This window comes from Primulina tabacum, chromosome 18 (genome assembly GCF_025594145.1).
Source record: "Primulina tabacum isolate GXHZ01 chromosome 18, ASM2559414v2, whole genome shotgun sequence".
NCBI lineage: Eukaryota > Viridiplantae > Streptophyta > Magnoliopsida > Lamiales > Gesneriaceae > Primulina > Primulina tabacum.
In genome coordinates, this window is record NC_134567.1 from 29,380,116 (window position 1) to 29,404,544 (window position 24,429).

Sequence of the window (24,429 nt, forward strand, 5' to 3'; positions counted from 1 at the left end):
GTGACTGATATATGCATAAGAACAAAAAGGATAAAACCACAGTTGGAAATTATAAGGAAAATAGCTCTGTTTTCTAGTATTCGGCGGATTACATCTTGACTGAGCGAATCCATAGAGGAAAACTTGGAAGTGGAGTGGGAAAAACAGAAAAAGAAATGGCGATAGGGGTGAAGGCTGTGCACGTTTCTTATGTGGCGCATGTTCTGGGTGTAGTTGGTGCTATATTGGTGTTAGTCTGGTGCATAAGCTTTAGGGGTGGTTTGGCTTGGGAAGCTACGAACAAGAATCTCATATTCAATGTAAGATTTCCTTTTTTTTTTTCCAGTTCATGTATTTATCTCCCTTTTGTTTGGAAGCTTTTGGGGTTTGTTTCGGGTTATTTGATGTGATAATTTTGTGGGTGGCGAGTGGAATTGGATTCCATGGTCCAGTCGAAGCTTCTTTTAGGCTCTTGATTCTTTGTTCGTTTTTGGGTTTTCTGAACTTCTTTAGTTTATTTGCTGTGATTACTGGGATATGGGCTGCAAGAAGCTAGATTTTGACAGTAGTCTGATGTCATAGAAGTGTTTGTTCTTGATTCAATTGTTGGCTTCCAGGGAAATGAGCTGAAGTAGTAATCTATTTATTAAACGGAAGATAATTCGCAAGTTGATTTTTTGATTGAAAGATGAAAAAATGACAGATTTCTAGGGAGTCCAGTAATTTGTGAGATGCTGTTGACCCGTGTAACTGATTTTGGCATAAAAAATAAGGTTTCACTGGAGGACTTTCAGCTCAATTCAATAATATATATTCAAATGATATCCATTACTGGGATGCCCAACCAGATGAGACCCGTACGTACAGGTCCATGGTGAGCTGTGTTGTTCTTAGGGGGACTGCTCCTACTGGCTCTGTTTTTCATCTGCCACTAGAACATACTTCTTCCATTTAGTATGTATAACAGTATAAGTTTAAGTGAAGGTTGTGAAACTGTTGTCAGTCTTTTATGCTTGAATCTCTTCCAATCTAAACCATGATATATAATACTGGCAGCGATTTTTGTCCGATATTAATTACATTAAGAGAAGTTAGGTAGCACTTAAGATTTCTGCTGCTTCTAGAGATGATGAACATGTGGCCCCCATTGCCCGTGTACTATTAGGTTGGATGGTGAAAAAGTGATTGGGAGTTTGTAGTTATTCTGAAGCATTTTGCAACTTTGAGACCAAACTTGGCTGTCAGGTTCTTCATTTTTGTCATATTTGCTCTGATCGCTGTTTATATGCTATTCACGGTTTTATACATCGATTGTATTCGGTTATTCTTGGATCATGTAAATCTCAATAGCAGTATTTATATAGTCCATCTTTAATCAAAAACACCAGAGTATATCGTTTAATTCAATTTTCTGCACAAAGCAAAATGGCCTGAAGCCCCGGTATCATTCTTAAGCACTAATTGATAAGATGCACAAGTTATATTTGCGTAATCTATCAAATTCAATATTTGTTTTAAGTCATTATGTTAAAAAAAAATTGAATTTTTTTCTGAAAAGAAAATATTGACGTGTAAAATGGAGTAAAAAAGTAGTTCCCATTAAACTTGAAAAATCTACATTTTCTTTCAACTGATGAATTTGGTACTTTAATGATAATTGAAATTTTCCATTTGCGCTCACTTACTTTTTTTGAGATTGCAGTTGTTTTTGTAAGTCTTTATTTGAAGCCACGAATTTATCTTTTATGAAGAGTTTTCCTTTTTTAAATATCAAACAAGTACGTGACATCCTACAGTTTAGTTCAACCTACCTGAGGGTATAAATCCAAAGGCCACCATTGTTTCAAAAAAAAAAAAAAAATCACCTGCTGGACCCCATATGTTTGGACACACTGAGGATAAGAAGCCAACTATAGGATCTCATTAAACACATTTGATTTCTAAAATTACCCTTCACAATTATTGAACTACATATTTGAATACCCGAATGAAGGAGTAAATGCTGTTCTTTCTTAACATATATGGAGAGATAATCATGGTTTTTAACCTTCTCCATGAGATTTTAAAATGTATCAACAAGGCTTAGTGTTGCAGCGTATATATAATTGGTTGAATCAGAGTAGACATATTAAATTTTAGTTACATTGTAAGTGGCGGGGTTAGTCGAGGAATAAAGATGAGTCATGAATTTCAAAAGATAAACTCTTGCAATTTAGCACTTGTAGAGTTGTAAGAATATAATGATTATTAGCTGATTGAGGGACTGCAATGCTTCAATTTAGGTTGATATTTGTGGCAGGAAAAGAAAATCTTAAACAAGAACAGTCTCGATTTAAGATTTTTTAAAATAATTTGACTATTAAGATGGTTGTGGTGAGTCTCACATCTTATTTTCTTCTTTGGCTCCAGCTTCATCCTGTATTGATGCTCATTGGGTTGATCATAATTGGTGGCCAAGGTAGTAAAAGCTCATCTTGAACCTAAACTTTATAGAATTTCTTAAATTTCTCCATTCTTTTTAATTACAGCCATTATGAGTTACAAATGTCTGCCTCTGAAGAAGCCAGAAAAGAAACTAATACATCTTGTTCTTCATGCTATTGCTCTTGTACTCGGTATCATTGGAATATACACCGCATTCAAGTTCCACAATGAAAGCAACATTGCAAATTTATATAGTTTACACTCTTGGCTAGGAATTGGTGTCATCTCTCTCTATGGAATCCAGGTTACATTCAGATGCTCAAATTAATTCTCAGTTTGTATCTTATATTCTTTTTTTTTGGCGTCCTTTATGTTTCTGTTAAAAATCATGGCTTGAGTGGCATAAATATGTGCGCTAGGTTCTTGTTGCATGTGTTTCACCACGGTTTGTCGATGTGATTTTTTAACTTTATGATCTAAAGGCGATATTAAGTTGAGATTGAGTTCAGACAGAAACGATTAAGCTTGATGTTTTCTTGGTAAGGGCGTTGGGTTGGTTATATCATCGAGGCTTGTAGGAGCAAGTGTAGTTAACAACGCAACTCGAATCCTTTGATCATATAGTACAAGCATTATGTTTTGATTGATATGTTCTATACATTAAAATTTATGGAATTCCTCGAACTTTGTTGTACTTAGCCCTTAAGTTAAAATATACTCAACTTGATTTCCAATATAAATTTTCTCCTGTTTTTTCTATAAAACCTTTTCTCAAGTCAAGTGCGTGTACCTCAATATTTTTTCGTAAGTTAGGTTTCTTTTTGTTCTTCTTATGGCGAGGACCCAGTGAAATTGGTTCGTTTAAGTTTCCTAAGCAAGTAATCCTAGTTTTAGGTTTTAGCACCTTATTTTCGGATGCAACTCAGATTCCTCCTTCATGACTTGTATCCCTGAAAGCCCTTTTTTTTTATGTGTTGGTGTTCTATGTGACTGACATAAAACTCGACTTGTTAGATATTAAGTAGGTTTAGTGAGCACTTAACCAAATTTCCAATTGTTGATAGAAAAGAATTCTCCTCCAAATAATTTTGAACGACATCGGCTCTGATAAAATTGGTAGACCATCTAAAAGCTACGGCTGCCTAGCAGTAAGGATGTAACTGAAATTTTTTTTTTTTTGAACTATACAAGAGTTCAAATATAATATTTCGATTATCATGCTGCATAGATTGCTATATAGGAAATGCTATTGCTATTAAAAGGCTTGCATCCCTATTCCCTCCATAGCTAGCTTCTCGATACTCATCCAAATGACCAAGTGTAAAATTTGCCAAAATTTTATTTCTATCCCCGTAAGTTGGCCATATCTACCCAAACATGAAACACATGATTTCTACTCTTTTTTGATATATAGACATTTTTTTAAAAAATTCTCCATTAAGGACCTCATCATCTCATGTATTTCTGATAATTTACAGTGGTTATACGGGTTCGTGATTTTCTTTTACCCCGGAGGAACACCACCACTTAGAAAAGAGTCACTTCCATGGCACGTACTTTTTGGCATGTTTGTTTATATATTGGCTGTAGGCACTGCTGCCTTGGGTTACCTTGAAAAGCTTACCTTCCTGGAGAGCTCTGGTATTGCGAAATATGGTTCGGAGGCATTCCTTGTCAACTTCACCGCTATCGTCACCATCTTATATGGGTCGTTTGTCATCTTCACGATCCTGTCTCAGGCTCCTCCGGAAGTTCATGAATATGGTCATGGTTACACGGCCATAGAAACATGAATGATTATTTTTGCTTGCTCTTTTTTTGGATTTGAATAATGCGGGGCTTCTAGTAAAGTTGGTCAGTGGGTGTGTGCATGAACGTGAACTACAAACGTTCGCCAATTACTGAATGAAATGTTTATGCTTTGACACAATTACACAGAGGATATCCCATAAATTAAGCAAGTAGTATGCACTGCTATTATTCGCCAATTACAGAATGAAAATTCGTAGCGAATTATTGAAGAGGTTATTATTTATCTACGCATAATTTCTGAAAATTGTGATCATATTCTTGCTCCTCCCTTTATTAGCATGGTCTACAATTTGCGTCTTTATATCTCTATCAATTCTTTTTCTTGGATTTATTTATTTATACGTATATATGTGCACAGACGTTTAGATATTATTATGGCCATTGCAATCAGAAGAATGATTCTGACGTAATCACATTTTAAATAAATCTCAGTCAGATGTTTAGTTTTCTTGTACTTGGTGTTTGTAGTGTAAAGGTGCTTTCATTTTCTTGGTGATTATATTTTCAGGATTTTGAAATATATATATATATATATTTGAGTTGAGAAAGTTCAAAGTCTGTTCCCGTGGAATTTTGAACTAAGAGTTCTAGACATGAGACTTATTTTTTAAAAAATATCAACTTTATTATTATTTTTATTAGTATTTCAGCACGAGTACGCAATATTAAAATTAGTAACTTTGAGCGTTTAAATAAATAATTAAAATTATTGATATAATAAGTATATTTAATTATTATATAATTTTTTTATATCATTTGACATCGTACTCCAATAAGAATAACAATTTTATTGTTAAATTGAATTATTTATCGTTGTATTTGATATATTGATGGAATGAGACTGTTATTAGTAAAAATAATAAAAAAATATTTAAAAAATCATATATTATTTATCTATCAAAATTTTAAAAAATAAATAAAATTTTTAAATAAATAAATAAATATTTTATTAGATATAAAATTTAATTATTTTTTGAACTTTTTTAAAAATATTTACACCGAATTCTAATTAAATAATAATGATGATGATGATGATGTATGGACAATCGATACATAAAAAATTCACAATATTATTCGTTAGTAATTTGAAAAGTGTAATATTATATAAAAATGTTATATTTTATTTAATATTTTAGAGAATATAAAGAATTAAATATATAAAAGTAATACAAAACTCAAAACAATAATCGAAATTAAATGAAATGATACTATCAATGCAAATATTTAAAGTAATGTTATTTACACTCCATTTTTTTTAAAAAAATATTTCATATTTATTTTTTTACTCTAAAATGTTTAATATGTTCTCGAATGATTTTTTAAAATATTGATATAAATGTACAGTGTCTTTTATACAATTTTCTTTGATTAAATGTCAGAAAATATTAAAAGTAAATCACAAAAACTCTAATGAGGCGGTTTTGTGAGTTAATTTGTAAGACAAATATTCTACTCGATCTGAATATTAAAAATTATTATTAATTTTCACTTAAAATATGGATCGAGTCGACTCGTCTCATGGATATAAATATATGAGACGGTTTCAAATGAGATTACTCAAATTAATTTAGTTAAATTTATTTTTCTATCTCCGATAATTTTTCGTAAATATGTTGACAAACATAATTAGATTATTGTTTTATAACTTTTTTTTAAAAATATCATAACGAATTATTATAAAGTTATTATTTTTTTCCCGAAAATATATTGTAGTGAGTTTTAAGATAGTTTATTTATTTTCACATAATTATTTTAATTTTTATTTATAATATTTATTTAGTTAATTTAACGATTTACAAAAAGAATGGTAAATACTTGTATAATTATTGATTATTGTATGTGTAGTTGTAAATTTAAGTTTCTCGAATAAATTTGTCGAAATGATAAATATTTGTACTATTATCTTTTAATATAAATTATTGCTTTAATTACATATATAAATATATTAACATATTTTTGTATATTACTTTTTCAAAATCAACACATTTAAATAAATATATGAGAAATAATGATGAATATTATTATTTTTTAAAAAATAAATAAATTAATGATATTGAAAATAGAATATTATTAAATATAATACTAATCCACGTTTGTTTCCTTTTACCATGAATTTATCGACGGAACCTACTATACATAAGAACATCTCTACTTTCATATTAATATAAATGTTAGGCTATTTAGCCATACATATTATGATAGAAAATCTACGTAGAACAAACTATAATCATATCTCCAAGTCACAAAATTATTTTCAAACCAAAGCATTCGAGATAATTATCAATTTATTTAGAAAAATAATCACATATATAAATTTTTTTAATTTGCTCAATGAAAAATTCATATATAAATTTAATTTAAAAAATATTAGTCATAAGACAAAAATTTGCGTGAAACATCTCACGGGTCGTATTTTGTGAGACGGACTCTTATTTGATTCATCCATGAAAAATTATTATTTTTAATGCTAAAAGTATTACTTTTATTGTGAATATCGGTAAAGTTGACTCCTCTCACAAATAAAGGTTCGTGAAATCGTCTCACAATATACACAGTAGTGTATTCCTAAAACCTTATAAATTATTAGAATATAAAATATAACATTACTTCCATAGTTAGCCAACTACAGACAAATATGTGGGCAGCAGCCAACTCACTCACAAGAGGCCAAAAATTCTGTATCAATCATACAGCTCCCTTCTGGTTCAATTCCAAGCGACACTTACCTTCCTCCAACCAACAGTTACGATCTATTTAATCTTCCATCGTTCGTATCGTTTTTCTCTTGTTGAATTCTCTGTGTTTTCCTACTAAAATTGAGCTAATATATCCAATTTTCTGAAGTAATGGGTGTGGAAGAAACCAAGAATGTAGAACCCGATACCTGTTCCGACCCTCTTCCTCCGCCGCCGCCGCCGCCGGTGGTGGAGCACGTGGAGGATCCGAAAGATGTGGTGGAAGAGAAATCTGATATTCCACTTGCTGAAGAGAAGAAACCTGATGAGTCCAAGGCTCTTGCTGTTGTTGAAAGTAAATAAAGACACCCTTTCTTCTCTGCGTGTCTAGGTGTTGTAATATGTGTATGTATGTGTTGATATTTGAGATGTTTTATTGGCTTTGAATGGAAAGGCAAAAAAGTGTTCTTTGTTGCTTTGATAAAATCGTTTCCCGAGTTCGAATTTGGAATTTGTACATGTTCTTTATGTTCAAAAGAATCCTTTTTTTTTTTGTTTTAAAAAAATAAAAAATGGCATCCCTTTTGAATTTTTTTCATGTTCTGTAAAATTATTTGGTAAATCTCAAATCTTGCTTAGGGACACGGTGATTAGCCATTGCTTAAGCCAAACTTTTCCTAACCACGATTTTCTTTTTGTTCTATGCTAAAGAACCAGAATCTACTGAGAGGAAAGAAGCCGAGGGATCCATCAGCAGAGGTAATCAAGACTATTTAGAATACTACTTCTTCTGTTTATAGTGAATGAGTCGAGAGAGTTATAAAATTTTCCATCATATCTCACTACTTCAGATGCTGTACTTGAACGGGTATCAACTGAAAAGAGGCTGTCCTTAGTCAAAGCATGGGAGGAAAGTGAAAAGTCGAAAGCTGAAAACAAGTAAGTTGCGTCGAGAAAAGGTTGTGTTATTTTTTTATTAGAATTCGTCGATACTTGTCCGAGTTTTCCTACGAAAGTGTGGAAAAAGGAGCATTTATGATTTATCAACTTGTGGCTCTTTGCTACTGAATTATTGACAGAGCTCAGAAGAAGGTATCCGCTATCGCGGCGTGGGAGAACTGCAAGAAAGCTAGTCTAGAGGCTGAGCTTAAGAAGATCGAGGTAACAAGCTATGCATCTTAGTGTATATTTTCTTCTTTTTGATGCTACCCCCAACCCCCTTCCTTTTTTGGTTTCAAGCAGGTAGAGGAAGTTGTTTTGCAAGTTCTAGAAATCAATCAATCGCGTATTGTTACGTTCTGTTGCTAAAAATATGTATGTACCATGGATTTCAAAATGCATGTTAGTATTACCAAAATTTTAAATTATATATACTTTCTTTCATTTAATATATATTCCTCATATGCTTGATATACTTGTGGCATGCCCCAGTTGATAAAAACTTCTGGTGAGCATGCCTTTAATGCTGATTTTACTTGAAATGAAATGCACTGCTATTGTAATGCATATTTGCCTAGAGGCTTGCTGCTAAATAATTTGTAAAGCACAGATTGTATTTTGGTGACAAGTTTCTCTTTGTATTTGAATTCAATAAAGTGCTTGCTTTGCGTTGCACTTAGGCACCAGGGCACTCAAGCACTTTAGTTTGCTTTCGCCCCTTTTAATAGCTAGTATTTAATAAAACGCATTTGATGTGTATGTGAAGAACATAATAGAAATATTGCTAAAATAATTATTTACTAATTTGTATTATAATAATTTTTAAAAAGAGAAACTTTTAAATATAAATTTGTCAGAAAAAATACTTCCTACTAAACTAAAAATTAATCATAGTTTTTATTCTTAAATTTTGCATATTGATTATTTCGAAATCATTCATTTGTATTCTTTTAGTTTTAATCTACATTGGGAGTCTCAAATTTAGTTTGTATGGATTTTTTCGCCTTACTAAATTGAAATAAATGTGCCTGGCACGTTTGATATCCAAACTTATGATTCACATCCTTTTTTTCCAAGTTGATGTTGGGTTATTTCCAGGAGTATATATTTAGAGGTTCAAAGGAAAGTTCAGGAGATGATTTCCAAAACTACCTTCAAATTTCCTTTTTGTTAAGTGAAGCTCGGGTTTAGTTTCGGAATTATACATGTGGAGTTCCAAATAGAATATTAAGGGTGTGATCAACTGAGTTGAGCTCAAGTAGCACCCTACTCTTGAGCTCGTCTCAACAAAAAAATAGTACTTAAACCTGAGCTTACTCGAGTGACGCTTTCTGATTTCGTGCTCAATTTGCGTAATTTTTGAGTTATTTGAGCTTTAGATCAAGCATTAAATCTCTTTTTACAAGAAACTCTTAATTTTTTAAAAAATTGATTACTGCAGTATGTGAATTTTGATGAAGATAAGATAAAATATTCATCTAATCGATATATTTAAAACATAAAAAATGCTTGAATTTAAGCTCGAGCATGGCTTGAGATAGTACTCCAGCTACTCGAGTCTTGGTTGCATCCTTAAGTAAGAGTATAAAGTCTGTCAATTTCATACATAGAGATTAGAGACACCTGACTAATGTTTGAAACCATTAGTTTTTTGTTATCAAATTGTTTTTGCTTTTCAATTTGGATTGGTGCTCAACTTTGGCCTTCACATGTGTGCGTGCATATAAAATAACGTGAGATTTTTGTGTACTTAGAGACAGACCCATTTACTTGGCAGGCATGTGCTGGTCGCCCTCATCGAAGACGAAAAATTTCAAAAAAAATAAAATAAAATTGTATCACGCCATAGTTTTCCATATTTGTTTCAGCACACGAAAATTTTCAAAACAAACAAAAACAAAATGATATAGTCATTGGCATTCAAGTATTATGCAGATTTTGGTTGTGACCCAATATATGAATGGTTTATAGGAACAACTGGAGATAAAGAAGGCAGAGTACATAGAGAAAATGAAGAACAAGGTTGCACTAGTCCATAAGACAGCAGAAGAAAAACGAGCGACAGCTGAAGCCAAACGCGGGGAAGATCTTCTCAAGGCAGAAGAGACGGCTGCAAAATACCGTGCTACTGGAACTGGACCAAAGAAGTTACTTGGATGTTTCTAAAGGTGAAATTATCTTGTCCAAATGTCAAACTGCAGATTTATGTGTACATGTTGTATTTGAATATCTGTTTATTGTTCAGATGTATTGATTGTGTGGTAATTTGATGTAGAATTCATTGATTGTGGCCAATAACTTCATTATTATGTGTGCATAGTGATGTATTATTTGATACAGGTTAATTAAGAGAAGTGATTACTTTTTTCGTTTGAAAGAGCAAGTTTGTATGATGTATAGTATTTTATTTCTTGAATTTTGGATGCCGATAGGAAAATCTATCATGTGCTTTGATTTGGGAGGTTATGGATAATCGCTGGCCTTTGTTTTGATGTCTGTTCTTGCTGGCCAACATGGTAGCATTTGAATATGGTATGAAGCTCAAAGTTTTTTGCCTGACCATCAGCTGCCGTAATAAATGCTTTATCCTACAATTGATATTTACGCTATGATAAAAAAAATAAATTCTCAAGTGGAATGTTTGGACTGTAACGTCTTGATTTATTGGCAACAATGGTTGTTAATCCTGGTAAATCAGTGATTTTTTTTCTTTCCCTGAAAAAAGTCAATAATTTCAGTTCGATTTGGATTGTTTTGTTCAAAACCTAACAGACCGATGACCAAATTGGGGGAGATGATTTCTTTTATCTTGTTTCGTTTAGTGTTGGTTGAATTATTTTGATTGTTTTTTTATTCTTGTTCGAGTTTAGTCATTAGCTGGAATGCTTATCCCTTAATGGCATTATCAACTATAATCTACAAGTTTTACCTTACGGAACATTAAACAAACATGAACTAACCTATAATTAACATGCTATGCAGAATACATTACTACAGTAAATTAAAATTCAGATCATGATGGAAAAAGTTTCTTTTCAAATTAGTACTTCTGGTTTAGATTCAGCTAGAAAGGTTCACCAAACGGCAAACAGTGCTATACCAATTGGACATTCTGGTGAAAATTATCACATTGATGGCACCAAGGGAAGTTACTGCATCTGATCTTGGATAGAAGCAGAGACATTATTAAAGGATTCTTGAAGGAATCCCATATCATCGCCACCAGCTGGAAAATCTAGTAATAACTGAAACATTACATCTGCTGATTCATCGATCTCGTATGGTTTTGGCAAATCAGAGCAGGCTGAAAAAACGTCTGCTTCCTTTCTGCAGCTCAAAGGTTCCACATTTTGGTTGGCCGTGGATTTGGAGAGTTGGTTTGTGGCTATGGAGCTCGATTCAACTTTAGTTAAGGACGATGTTTGAGAAGCTGGGCTGTGAGATGAGGTGTCGCCAATCCATTCACTTGTACACTCCTTGATTTTTCGAAATGAATCACCGACTCTAGAGTTCCACAGACGGAGGAAGAAGTCCCCTTCAGATTGATTTTCTAATGATGTAAGCTGTGCTTCACTTGATGGATAAGATTTGACCTCGAATTGAATGCTCTCCGATTGAACCATTTGGCAAGACAGTGGAGATTCAAGATTTGTGTCGACTGACTTAGAAGAGCTAGCTGGCTGGTTGGAGTCTATGCTGGTAAAGCGCTTCCTCAAATGTGAGTTCCAGAAGTTTTTGATATCATTGTCTGTTCTTCCTGGTAAATGCGAGGCTATCGCTGCCCATCTGAAAGTAGTAGTAGTGATTCAAAATCAGGATATTGATTCACCTACACCCTTGATGTGGAACGTAGCTTAAATAGTGGTAGATACCCCGTAGTTGCTTCTTGTTCCTCAAAGAAATATGAGGAAATAACAAACAAAATCCAGGTTGAACTTTGGAGTTCAACATAGTCATCATTGTCAAATATGATCACTATATCCAACACTGTAGTTTGTAATTAATTCAATTTTTGTAAAATAGCATAACAATTTTAAGCACCATTATTTTAATTGGTGCACCGCGTATGCAGTCATATAGTAAATGTCAATTTTATCAAGTGATGTGCATCCAGCAGGTGACTTTTGATTCTAATAGCAATTATATGCAATTATATGCAATTACATCAGATTACAGATAGCCCGAGCATATCATGCAAAGGTAAATAGGCATGGAGATTGCATTAAGCGGGGTGAAAGAGGCAATTCCTTACTTGTTACCCAGTGTTCCATGTAGTTCAATGATACTTTTCTCTTCCTCTGCACTAAAGGGACCGCGTTTAATGTTGGGTCGAAGATAGTTTATCCAACGAAGCCGACAGCTCTTCCCACACCGAAGGAGACCTGTAGCAGTCACACACGCAAAAAACCGTTCTTAGCATCTTTCTTTTTCGTCGTGCTTCTCTGATTCTAGCATTAGTTTCTTGGTTATGAATATCAATTCAGATTCTCGAAGATTATCAACTGATAGAAGTGTGACCAACGGAAATGATAAAGCAGAGAACTGCTGACTTCTAGTGCTTGAGCCCTTCTAAATCGCCGTCCTATCCATTGAAAATGTGCAATGTATGTAAAAGCTAAATGTCTCTTAATTTGAAATTTTGTTACTATAAGTCACATTTTATTCGTAACAGAACGCTCCTCCTTGATCAAACCCCCACCCCACCAAAAACAAAATCTTGGTTCTGCCTCCAGTTCCTCCATAACAATTCAGAGGATGGTCTTAGGACAACTTGTTTATCTGCGAGATTATCGGTGCACGGAACTGAATTTTAACGGGGTCCAAATCAAACAGACGAGGTAAGCCAAGTGGAAGGAGTCATCCTAGTTGCCTTCTGATCGGCAATGATCACAATATATAACTCATTTCTTCTATTTTGGGATTTCAGAAAGACAGAGTCTCACATCCGGAAATGTGTTTCTGGCCTCTCTATGAAGAAAGAATAATCAATAGATCTCTTAGTTCTTATTTATTCAGAACAATCACTCGTGAGCATGGCACGAGTTACAGGTAAACAACCATCAAATGGTTAAAAATGCAGGTACTAGAGGAATTCTTTCTATTCATTACTTGGCTAGTGCAGAATAAGTTCGAAAAATATTCACAACTTCAAAACAATGATAATATATTAAATATGGTTGATAGTATCAACTTTTATGGAACAACTGTTTTGGGGTTGGGACTATCTTATGTGTGTTAAGTTGCATCCTAGTAGAGTTGAGTTTTCTAGCACTATACACGAGCCCGTAATTCAACTACTCGAGCTTGATCAAGTAGTCAATCATTATACTCAATTGGTATCCAGTTTCTCGAGCTCGGGACTGCTCGGAAGTTCTTGAGAAGCTAAGACTCACGTGCAATCATATACTCCCAACGCCAAACAAAAACACAGTAGAAAAATCTTCTAACACTAGGACAAACGAGATCCTTGTATGGGTAATGTTATCTACCACTTTTCAACTCAACTCCCCATTTCTTCTATCATATGCTCAATTTTGACAAACAAGCATTAATTGTATTTAATGGACTTAAAATCAATATTCTTCCTATCATAACAAAAGAAAAAAGTTCAAATTTCCAGAAACATAAGTAACATGTTAATGTTATTTTCAAATTATCTTCTAAAGAACACTTTTTCACCTCAATCCTTTACTTCTGACGAATATATATTGTATTTTTTTATCTTTGCTTCTGATGTTACAATTTCAAGGAATATTCTCACAGTAATGGAAACATAACCAAATTTAAGCATCTTTTCGCTTAACTAGAACAAACGGGCTCAAAATGCCAAGGAATAAATATTGTAGCAGAGATTGATTTAGAAGTTAACCACATAAAACAGCAAATGAATGCGCATGTATGCAAAGAAATAAAAATGGTGCTGATAAATTTTTTTAAAAAAAAACCTGCAATTTTAGGGAGATTCCTCCAAGCGCCATGCCCATTCCGAGTGATGAAATCAACAAGAATCTTGTCTTCTTCAGGAGTCCAAGCCCCTTTTCTTATCCCTTCTTTTTCACAGCATGTCATTCTCCCTTTCTTCTTCTTCCTTTTCTCCCCTTCCTTACTTGTTTCTCTCTTTTTCACCATTTTTACCAAAACCAACAAATCATCTGCCCCAAAATTAAAATGCAGTTTAAACAAGCTAAATGATATTCAAGAAAAGAGTGTACTTTTGGAACTAAATAAGATTCGAAAGACACAATAAGGTGGAAAGGTGAACAGAAAAGGTTCGGGTTTCTTGGGAGGGCTGTGACACTAAGGACTACGTGAGGATTCTACTACTCCGGTTAATATCCCCATTTTCTTTTCGACAAAAAATTATTACAAGTTACATAGAATAAAATAATAATAAAAATAATCACAAACTCTCTCTTTAAAAATATTAATAATTTCAAATTCTTTCACTTAAAAATAAATAAATAATAACAACTTTTAACTTGATTTATTTAAAATTGGAAAATTATATTTTTTAAACAACTAAATTTTTTTTAACTTGAGACGACTCTTGAGTCTTTACGTATGCCAGCGCCTGGCATGGCTTGAATATAAAATCATATTTCAATTTCAAATACTTTAATTACTAAAAAAAATTCTAACACTTTAACAAGCTTCGCCTTTTTAAATCTTATATATATTTTTGAGAAAATATAAAATATATTATTTATTATTGGGAAACAGCAGTGCATTATTTTTATGTTTAAATAAAAACTTAAAAAAGACACTACATAATTTGACTTGTAGAAATTTTTTTTAAAAAAACTTGTTTTTAAATAAAGCATATTATATATATATATATATATATATATATTTGAACTAATGGACACTCGCTATGGACGCTTATGTGTGTACCACTAAAGTGACGTGCATATGTGCAACATATATATATATATATAATAAGAATGTGACAATGTTTATACAGAAGAATAATCAAGATGTAGATCATAACAAAATTATATATATTTATATATATAAGTATGATTAAGTGGTTAGTGTTGAACTGGTTCATGAGGAATGAGCTTGGAAAGAATATCATAAATGCGAGCAGATTACAACAGGATTATTTCTCACAGACTCCCAAGAACCCATCCCCATGCAATGCTCTGCATTTATTTTGTACTCTCCCCTCGTTATTAATTCTACATTTATTTATTATTTATTTTAACAAAAAGTTTATTTGTATATTAATTCAAACAAACTCATGTTTATGATATAATAATGTGCGGCACAGAGGTAATTGATGACGAGGGAAGATCTAGCACGATATAATATACATGCAAATATATATATATATATATATATAGATACTTGCATATATATGCTATATTATTAAGTGTGAGGACATGATAATAACTACTTAGAGAGGACATCAACTTTTTTTTTCTAATGTTACCTTTATATGATACTAATATTATACTTTTGTTTTTTTTTTTTTTCAATTTCAACACACAATCTTCCAATTTTACCGTTATATATACTACTATTACACTTTATTTTTTTTTTCAATTTCAACACACACTTTTATTTTTATTTTTTTTATTTCAACAATTCAAATATCAATTTAGTCCCTCCATAATTTGTCAAATTTCACTTTAGTCCATCGATAATGATAAAAAAAATTGTACACACACGCATCGTGTGTGCAGAGTAACTAGTATTAATTATTTTTAGAATCATAATATAATATATTAATTAATTTAAATTAGCATAAAATCAAATCTCCAGGGAGAAAGCCCCTTGCAACTTTTATTTTATTCAGTCAAGATATTCGAATTCAATACATTATTTAGTAAATGTCGTGGTATATACCTCCCCAACAAATGAGGTATGAATTCGAACTCAGGTAACAACGAAAAAACCCTCCGCCCCCATGCAATTGAAAAACAATCCATCTTTGACGACTATTACTATACACAGCATATTCTACATTTTCAAAATTGACAAAAGTTCAGATTTTAATTCATGCAATTTTCTTACATAAAAACAAATTTAGTTCCGATTAATCACAAAATTCTAATAATTAACACCAATTAAAAAGCTACCTCGTCAGTTGTACACCAAACCGACCTCACTCGGATGCGCTGAGTTCTTCAGGAGAATGAGAGATGGCGACAAGAGACACACAGACCATACATATATTCATTCATAGTCGTGCATGCAGATATATATATATATATAGATACAAATAACATATGCATATGTATATCGTGCATGCTTACCTGCAGGAAAATAAAGATGGACGGAGGGATTCGCGGAGAAGAGAAGAAGAAAGCCTGTCCAATTTCACTGAAAGGGCTGTTTCTTATGGTGGTGGCTTGCGATGTTCCATTTTAGCCGATATCATGGGGTTGTTTTTTTGTGCTTTTCCAAAGACGACGAAAAAGATTGTGACCCTTTTCACCTTTTTATTGAATCAAATATAAAAAAAGAGATTACCTCGATCTCTGCTCGTTTTCCAAGCAAAAGAATCTGGGTGGACACGGGCTACTTTTATCCTTTGTGCAACGCAACGTGCTGAATGCCATTTCTCGACATATAGATATTATATTCCAACGTTCAATGGTTTTATCAATAAAAAAAATTCCAAGGTTATAAACATCACCAAGCGCCGAGGTCGACTCCAAGCTTTTCAGGCCAAAAAAACCTTTTTTGATATTTACTCAAACCAATAAATCTATAAATTAAATAATACACAATTAAGAAAATTTTAACTCTGGAATGCATTAATTCTTATATTGATAAAACACAACACATCAAAAATTTATAAATTTAATTGTATTATTGTGGGCTCGATTTCAAGGAAAAAAAGAGAGGAGAACCGGAGCTTTTATCCGTTTTTGGCCAAACCGGAGCAAAATAAGATGTTGCAATTAACAATGTATTTAGTTATTCATACTTTGAATAAAACCACATTTCGTTGGGTTGAATCAATTTTAATATCTCTATATGTATATGTAGGTATCAACAAAAAGTTAACCATTAAAAAAAGGATGTCGTTTATACCAACGTCAAAATAGGTTAGCGGAGTGAGTGCACAAACTTGTTATTTTGGCAGGTGGATAAAAAATCAACTTAACGCATCTATTTTATGTGGTGGTGGACCAACACAATTTTGACTTCTCTATGTGTCATATATTAGGTGGGGCGGGCTGGGCGACCCGCAACCATCCATTGAACTGGCTTTTTGGTGAGATCACAAAAATTCAATAAACACGTATCATAATCCAAATTTCGTAAAATAATTTTTCTTACATAAACGCTTAAGGCAAAAACTTGTGTGAGACGGACTCACGTGTCGTATTCTGTGAAACGAATATCTTATTTGGGTCAACCATGAAAAAGTATTACTTTTTATGCTAAGAATATTATTTTTTATTGTGAATATCGGTATGGTTGACCCGTCTTACATATAAAAAATAATGAGATCGTCTCACAAGAGACCTACTCAACGGTTAGATCCTCGATTTAAGCATTTGCAAAATAATTAAAGAAGTGCAAACTAAAAATATATATACTTCTTATTTATAAAATGAGGACTTATATCATCTACTATTCTTTACTGGGTCGATGTGTTTGTTGGTGCTAAAATCAAACATGATCCACGGAGACTATAAGTTTCGATAAATTATGTGATATCTTCTCAATCCACGTCCCCGTGGGAATTTATTCTTCATCTCCGCTTTCATACTCAGATTTTGACTTGTAGAATTTTCATACTCTAATCATACATATGTTATTATAATAATAATACATTTATTAATGTAATGTCTTCTTTGCTTTAATTGCTTGTAATAGATGGAATAAAGGGCTCATTTCACGGCACATTTCTATTTAAATTTAAATTTAAATTTAAATTGACATTTCAATATTATTTATCCCTATAAATAATCATTTTTTAGGCGGAAACATGTATAACCAATTATAGTGTGGGGAATTACAATTTCGAGTATATGTATTGTGTTTTTGGAATTTTTATTTTTTATATTATTAAAATTAAGTTTTAGTCGTGTATTAATATTGAGAAGCGGTTCCCTTGAAGTCTAGAGATGTAAACAATCCAAACCAAGTCAACCAGTATCAGACTTGAACTTGGTTCATTTAAGATTGATAGAGGCTCGAGCTCGATTCAAGCTTTTATCATCAGGCTCGAGCTCGAATTGTCTTGAAATTACTAAGCTCGTGAAAAGTTCGAACTCGGCTCGTTAAAAACTCGTTTATCATGTTACTCAAGTCAGGCTCGAGTTTGATTCATTAATAGCTTGTTTATCTTGTTTAAAAAGCATGAATTGAGCTTATCTCGTTTTCGATCTCTTAAAACATACAATTGAGCCGGAGTTAGAGCTTGATTCGAGATTGGTAAAGATAAAATATTTATATGAACTAATTTTAAATTACACATAAAAGTGTAAATTTTATCAGCACTAATATTTTTTTTTGTCAACTCAACAAATGAGCCAAGCTTGAGCTTACGAGCAACCTAAACAAGTCGAGCTCGCAAGCTTATTAACGAATATATTTGTAAGCTCACGAGTCAAATATCCTTAAACTTGAGTTTGGTTTGATTAAATTATTGAGCTCGAAATTGAGCTTGAGCTTGACTTGATATGATTAACAAATGAACTCAAACGAGCTTTTTATCAAGCCGATCTCCGAATAGCTTGCGACGGTTTTGGTTCGTTTACATCCATACGGCTTGAACATTAGAAAATAATATAATTGATAGTTTTTTGCATATTCACGTTTCCCTTGTGATGCTCCATGCCATTTTATCACTATCGGTATTTTCATGGACATCATGAACATTCCACATAGATAAATTAAAAACCTTGAAGTGGATTATTCCAATTTAGCAATTAAATTATTACAGGATTCAAAATTATATTTTTCTTATCAGGCTAATATGGGCCAACCCAACCCAGACAGTGCTGGGGCCGTCCTTTTCTGATCCTTTCCGGCCCGTTTGATACATAAATATTTGAGGTTAAAATCAGGCGATAAATAATGGACACTCATATGTTCGTACAAACATTTTATATAAAAACATTAAATTCTTGTTAGATACGTGTAAACATCTCACGACACACATAGGTGCCCATAATCCAACATTATATATATATATATATATATATATATGTATGTATGTGTGTGTGTGTAAAATTACGTATATTTTTTATAAAGTGATATTACAATTTTTCATGAGATTAACAAAATCCTATTCTTTGATAAGTAATATTTATATTTTTCATTTGAGAATAAATTTGCGCAAACGTAACATGTTAAGTCTTTGTTATAATTTTGGTAAAACGAATTAAATAACGTATTCCTGATTATTGAAACATTTTTCTAAAAAAATTAATTATAATTTAATAGGTTAAATGAAATAGTTGTGAATTAAAATTGACATCTTTTCTTAGTATTTGTATTACTTATTTGAATTAACTATACTATTTAATTTAATAAACACCCTCTCACTACTAACATAAAAAAAATATATAATAAAAAATAAAAGATTTCAAGACAAAGTGAGATGAATAGTTTTTTAAAAGACAGAATTCAGTGCACTAGTGTGAAATCTATGGCTGTTGGTTCCATTGGGAGCGTTACACAAAAGAGAAATGATTCAATCCCATGAACAACAACCCTTTCATGTCATTCAGAGCTCCTACAATTTGCGTCTCTTTCTTCGTCTCACTTACTATATCTTCCCTAAAATTCAGTGTTAAAAATTATTTTAAGACAGCCCACTAATGGAAAAATCAGGCTAAGAAGTTTTCCTGCTTTAATTGAAAGGTATCATGCTAATCTTGGTGTATTTTCTTGTTAATTTTCAATGTTTCTGGCTTGGGTTTGGATCTTGATTCTGGGACGTTTATGATTTGGGAAAAGCTTGTCGTTGATGTGAAAAAAAGGTGGTTGTTTTTCTTGAGGAAAACTGGAATGGATGCATTGTTGTTTGATTTCTTTAATTTCTTGGATTTTACGATGTGATGATTTTGGTTTTCTAGGTCGGTTGTGAATTTCCGGTACGATGGTTTGCTAATCTTTGCGGCTCAAGAGAGATGCTGATGTGTGATTATTTGCTGATCTTTTTACTCTGCTCTCCCACTCATTTCCAATTTTTAAGTTTTACAGCTTCTTTAATTAGATCTCATATGGAGTCTTTGTTACTCCATTCTTCCATCTGGCTTTAATAAATGTTGTAGGAGAAAATTTATTGTCGGAGGACTTAATGTGTGGAGGAGTGGGACTGAACATTTACAAAAAATTTACATGAAATTCGAAGATTTGTGCAGAAGCAAGATTATTTTTTTCAGTACCATTCCTTTCCTGAGATTTTTTTTTATCATAACTGGTGAAATTGGGACTTTGAAACAGTGGATTTCTAATGGAATTCAGGTTCATTCGTTGATATCCTATTCTATGTATGTATATTTTCTTAAGAGTTAAGCTCTTCGTTTGGATAATTGAAGTTTATGGACTCATGAATACAGTGGCCTGGTAACTTAAATTTATCAACGGGCTATAATTTTATGAGTATTACAATCTTGTTTCCAAGAATTTTTAAAATGGGTGAAAAAAGATTTTTTTTTTTGGAAACAAGAAATTGCAGAGTCAGGACACAATGACTTGATTGGTTTGCCAACGTCTGGTCTTCACGTGAATAAATTTTCTGGTAACTTTCGCAAGCTTGTGCAATGGACGATGTGTGCTCCAGTTTGAGAAGATGGGAGGATATGAATCATGATATTTTGGTTAAGATTTTCCAAACCCTGGACATCTTTGATTTGATCTTGGGGATTGGTCAAGTTTGTAGCACTTGGAGATTGGCGGCTTGTGACCCTTTACTCTGGAGGACTCTTGATTTGTCGATGCTTAAGTCAAACTTCATTAAAATACCGTTAGAGCCATTTGTATACGTGGATGGTCGGTCGGATAAGACGTTGACTCGGGTTTTGAAGATTTCCTTAAATCTAAGCCGTGGAAACGTATCAACAATAATTTTTCACTACGATCTCTACATCAGCAATGATCAGTTGACTTACGCAGCTGAAAGGTACACCTGAAACTTGTAGTGTGTCCCGATTTAGTGAAACAGGGGAATAATGCAACTAACCGGCTGTATTGCAGGTGCCCTCGTCTCAAACGTCTGGTCATGCCTGCATGGAATAGAATAAAGGAGGGAATATGTCATGCAATTCATATATGGAAAGATCTTGAATCGCTAACAATGCCTAGCATATCAAACCCTCCAGTTCTAATGGAGGAAATTTCGGAAAATTGTAAGAATTTTTCCGAATTGAAGATAATGGGACCCTTTGATGTTTGCTTCGCTTCAACACTCGTTGCATTTCTACCTAACTTGAAAGTCTTAAGCCTTCGATGCTCGATGGTTTTCAAGGATGCTTTAGTTATTATCTTGGATGGATTGAAAGGGCTAGAAGTTCTCAACATATCTCATTGCCTACTTGTTGATGCCCCTCCACCTCCTGCCACAAAAAACATCCCCCGGAAGCTTGACAGCACAATTCTCGAAAGGACAAGCAAGTTGAAAAAATTTATGTCGTGTATGAACGATTCGTGTGTGATGTGCCAACGCGCTAGAAATGACGAAGGGTTGATGAGGTGGTACAAGTACGAGGAAGATCTTTGGAAAGTAGATGAAGTGAGATCACTCGCGATCTGATCCTACCCTCTTAGTGGCCGTTTGAACGCAATAATAGGTGCAACATTCGGGGCGATGAACTAAGATTTATGTAGATGGTAAATTCTAAATACAAGTCATTTTGCATGAAACCATAGTTGATAGTAGATCGGAGGCGGTTTATTTTCTTGTTTTATCTGATGGGTTGAACCTGTGATGATTGAGGTCATACATGTATGTAGGTTGTTCCAACGACTAATGAGTTGTTACATCTTGTTGCTGTAGATTCTAGGGCTGTACATATATTGTGTGCGCGGATACTTGGTTGTTTAATAAGGAGACTTCGTTTATTGGCTTTTCTTGCTATTTCATTCATTGTTTTTTCAGTTTTGGGTGAACAAATCAAAGGAGACTATGTGTATGTATATGATTTCAAATGACAGTATTCTAGCCCACCCATACGGAAAAGTAGCTTAAAGACATCCCCTGATGAGTGAATTAAGTTAACGTTATATCAATAGTCAGCACATTTTTTCAGACTCGGACGAGTCTGTCGCACTAAGTTTGTCCATTACGATTCATCTTACTGGCATAATTTACAGATTATCGCATTAGTCCAAGAGTTCACCTAATGTGCACGAGAAATTAGCGACAGTGAATTCTGCGTCAGTAAAAAATTAGCTTAAATACATCAAAGGCAAAAAAATGCTAGTTTAAATATATGAATGTTAGAATTAGGGCTTGGCTTGGCTTGGCTTGGCTTGGCTTTCGACAAATGAAGCCCAAATAATTCAGATTAATGTCAGTAATTAACGCTACATCTTCCATTATGTTGATTTCATTCAATATGGCAACATATTCTAAATTTTAAAAAATGTGGCAAGATATCCTATAAGACATGATTTCCACACCGTTTTCTCAAATTTCTATTTTGCTAAAGATTTTTTTTTTATTTGATTGGATTAATATAAATATCCACGAATAAACTTACCATATAATCTGCATATGAATTCAAATACGAATCCAAGATATAATTATTATCAGTCAAATATCCTTTCAAGCAATTTGGGACAAACTCATAAAATTTGTTTGGTCATCTACTTTCAACTTATGTCGAAGGATGATTATTATGTGTGAAATCGAAGTATTTAAGATATACAAATTATTTTATTTGTTTTTTTTTTTTTTTGAAATTTTATTTGTTAAGAACAAATTTTTTTTAAACACCAAGTTTTACCAACCCCGTTGGCCGTGACGCCGCTGCGTGGCGAAGCCGACAAAACCAGAAAACCCCCACCCCCCTATCCCAACACATTCCAAGAAACAGAATCCCCAGTTTCATTTTTTTTTTCTTTTATCAACTTTCCATCTTTATTTCGTATCTTCAGCGACTAAAACAATGGCCCTTGAATTGTGGGAGACCTTCAAAGAATCAATCACGGCATATACGGGGCTTTCTCCAGCTACTTTCTTTACAGTTCTTGCTCTGGGTTTGGCCCTTTACTATGTGGCTTCTAATTTCTTTGTTCTTCAGATGATATCCACATCCAGCAAAGGTCAAGAGGCTTTGAGGAGCAGATGCAGTCTCTGCCTCCTCCGGTTCAGTTAGGTGAGATCACTGAGGATGAGTTGAAACAGTACGATGGCTCTGATTCACAGAAGCCTTTGCTCATGGCTATCAAGAGCCAGATCTATGATGTTTCTCAGAGCATGCCTCTTGGTGGATGATTTATGGGATTGCAATTGATAATAAATTTGATTTCATTAAAATTATAGTTAAAGCAGGTGTTCATATGAATGATTAATGATATTTTCTCGTCCACTCGAAATTGATTTCAAATAAGGTTGAATTTTCACATTACTCTAGCACATGGCGCACGTGTCAAAAAGTAGGCTCAAATTTTTTACAAGGCCGAGAAAATGGGAGACTTTGGCTTATCCAATGGCTGACGCTTCAACGTCTTCTCTAGCCTCCCAAATCTGCGACCACCTAGCCTCCGTCTTCACCGCCTCAACCACCCCCCATCCACCGCCTCTCACCGTTCTCGTCGACGAAATCTCCGCCACCGTAGCTCGCGGCGGCCGGGTCTTTCTCTACGGCGTGGGCCGTGAAGGCCTGATGCTAAGAGCCCTGTGTGTGCGTCTCTTCCACTTGGGTCTCTCCGCCCACTTCATTTTCGACATGACCACTCCTCCGATCTCCCATCCGGACCTCCTCATAGCCTCCGCCGGTCCAGGGGGTTTCTCCACGGTCGACGCCATCTGCGGCGTGGCGAGAAGTGGCGGCGCCAGAGTGGTGCTTCTGACAGCTCAGCCGGAGCTGGGTTCGTCTGTGAAGTATGCGAGCACGGTGGCTTATGTGCCGGCGCAGACCATGGCAGACGATGGAAACGGAGGGAATGGGCAACGGAGCTTGCTCCCCATGGGGAGCGTGTATGAAGGGGCGATGTTTGTGTTGTTTGAAATGGTTGTGTTCAAGTTGGGAGAGCTTCTGAACAAGAGTCCTGAAGAAATAAGATCTCGCCATACCAATTTGGAGTAAAATCTTGAAATATTTTATTTTACATTTTTTTTCATTATAAAAATCACAGAAATGAGTTGATTTGATCTATCCGTATATATATAAATAAATTCAGTACAACTCTGAAAAACCAATAATTCTAAATTTAATGATCAAATTAGTTTACAAACAATGGTTAAGACAAAACTATACTTTGTTAAGTACTCTGAATAATGTTTACGAGATGCCATGAAAGGATGTCAGGGAAGCTCGGGCTCTTGTTCATGCTAATCATATAATAGTCTTTTTATCTACTAAGTATGCTAACAAGTAAATAAATCATGGTCACTCGTTCATACATCACTCATCGTATGTATCATGTGTTGAATGGATGATGACACTATCTATATAAATGTCAT

At 33.6% G+C, this 24,429-nt stretch overlaps 6 protein-coding genes across 10 annotated transcripts; 5 read left to right on the top strand and 1 right to left on the bottom strand.

The window, feature by feature from the left end:
- Positions 1 to 7: 7 nt before the first annotated feature.
- Positions 8 to 4,416, top strand: LOC142532851 (transmembrane ascorbate ferrireductase 1-like). The gene is made up of 4 exons (XM_075639368.1): positions 8 to 299; positions 2,389 to 2,437; positions 2,508 to 2,707; positions 3,882 to 4,416. The coding sequence occupies exons 1-4, from the start codon at positions 156 to 158 to the stop codon at positions 4,194 to 4,196; spliced, it is 708 nt and encodes a 235-aa protein (XP_075495483.1). The 5' UTR covers positions 8 to 155; the 3' UTR covers positions 4,197 to 4,416.
- Positions 4,417 to 6,833: 2,417 nt separating this feature from the next.
- LOC142532936 (remorin-like) lies at positions 6,834 to 10,206 on the top strand. 3 transcript variants are annotated; one of them, XM_075639489.1, is made up of 6 exons: positions 6,834 to 6,957; positions 7,060 to 7,245; positions 7,602 to 7,649; positions 7,742 to 7,829; positions 7,970 to 8,051; positions 9,801 to 10,206. In XM_075639489.1, the coding sequence occupies exons 2-6, from the start codon at positions 7,062 to 7,064 to the stop codon at positions 9,993 to 9,995; spliced, it is 597 nt and encodes a 198-aa protein (XP_075495604.1). In that variant the 5' UTR covers positions 6,834 to 6,957; positions 7,060 to 7,061; the 3' UTR covers positions 9,996 to 10,206. The 3 variants fall into 3 exon arrangements, with proteins under 3 accessions (XP_075495604.1, XP_075495605.1, XP_075495603.1); XM_075639490.1 differs by having other exon boundaries at positions 6,849 to 6,982; XM_075639488.1 differs by having other exon boundaries at positions 6,860 to 7,245.
- LOC142532935 (transcription factor MYB17-like) lies at positions 9,894 to 16,161 on the bottom strand. Of its 3 annotated transcripts, none has more exons than XM_075639487.1 (4): positions 16,088 to 16,161; positions 13,775 to 13,981; positions 12,082 to 12,211; positions 9,894 to 11,615 (listed from the first exon to the last, which is right to left on the bottom strand). In XM_075639487.1, exons 2-4 carry the CDS (start codon positions 13,956 to 13,958, stop codon positions 10,979 to 10,981), a joined length of 951 nt encoding a protein of 316 aa, XP_075495602.1. In that variant the 5' UTR covers positions 13,959 to 13,981; positions 16,088 to 16,161; the 3' UTR covers positions 9,894 to 10,978. The 3 variants fall into 3 exon arrangements, with proteins under 3 accessions (XP_075495602.1, XP_075495601.1, XP_075495600.1); XM_075639486.1 differs by lacking the exon at positions 16,088 to 16,161 and adding an exon at positions 15,911 to 16,036; XM_075639485.1 differs by lacking the exon at positions 16,088 to 16,161 and having other exon boundaries at positions 13,775 to 14,145.
- Positions 16,162 to 19,677: 3,516 nt separating this feature from the next.
- LOC142533363 (F-box/LRR-repeat protein At3g48880-like) lies at positions 19,678 to 21,868 on the top strand. Its single transcript, XM_075640108.1, has 2 exons — positions 19,678 to 20,922; positions 20,997 to 21,868. The coding sequence occupies exons 1-2, from the start codon at positions 20,564 to 20,566 to the stop codon at positions 21,550 to 21,552; spliced, it is 915 nt and encodes a 304-aa protein (XP_075496223.1). The 5' UTR covers positions 19,678 to 20,563; the 3' UTR covers positions 21,553 to 21,868.
- A 1,041-nt stretch (positions 21,869 to 22,909) lies between these two features.
- Positions 22,910 to 23,238, top strand: LOC142532465 (membrane steroid-binding protein 2-like). Its single transcript, XM_075638759.1, has 2 exons — positions 22,910 to 23,000; positions 23,045 to 23,238. Exons 1-2 carry the CDS (start codon positions 22,910 to 22,912, stop codon positions 23,236 to 23,238), a joined length of 285 nt encoding a protein of 94 aa, XP_075494874.1.
- A 25-nt stretch (positions 23,239 to 23,263) lies between these two features.
- Positions 23,264 to 24,078, top strand: LOC142532981 (uncharacterized). The gene has a single exon (XM_075639551.1). The coding sequence runs from the start codon at positions 23,381 to 23,383 to the stop codon at positions 24,050 to 24,052; it is 672 nt and encodes a 223-aa protein (XP_075495666.1). The 5' UTR covers positions 23,264 to 23,380; the 3' UTR covers positions 24,053 to 24,078.
- The last annotated feature ends 351 nt before the right edge of the window (positions 24,079 to 24,429 follow it).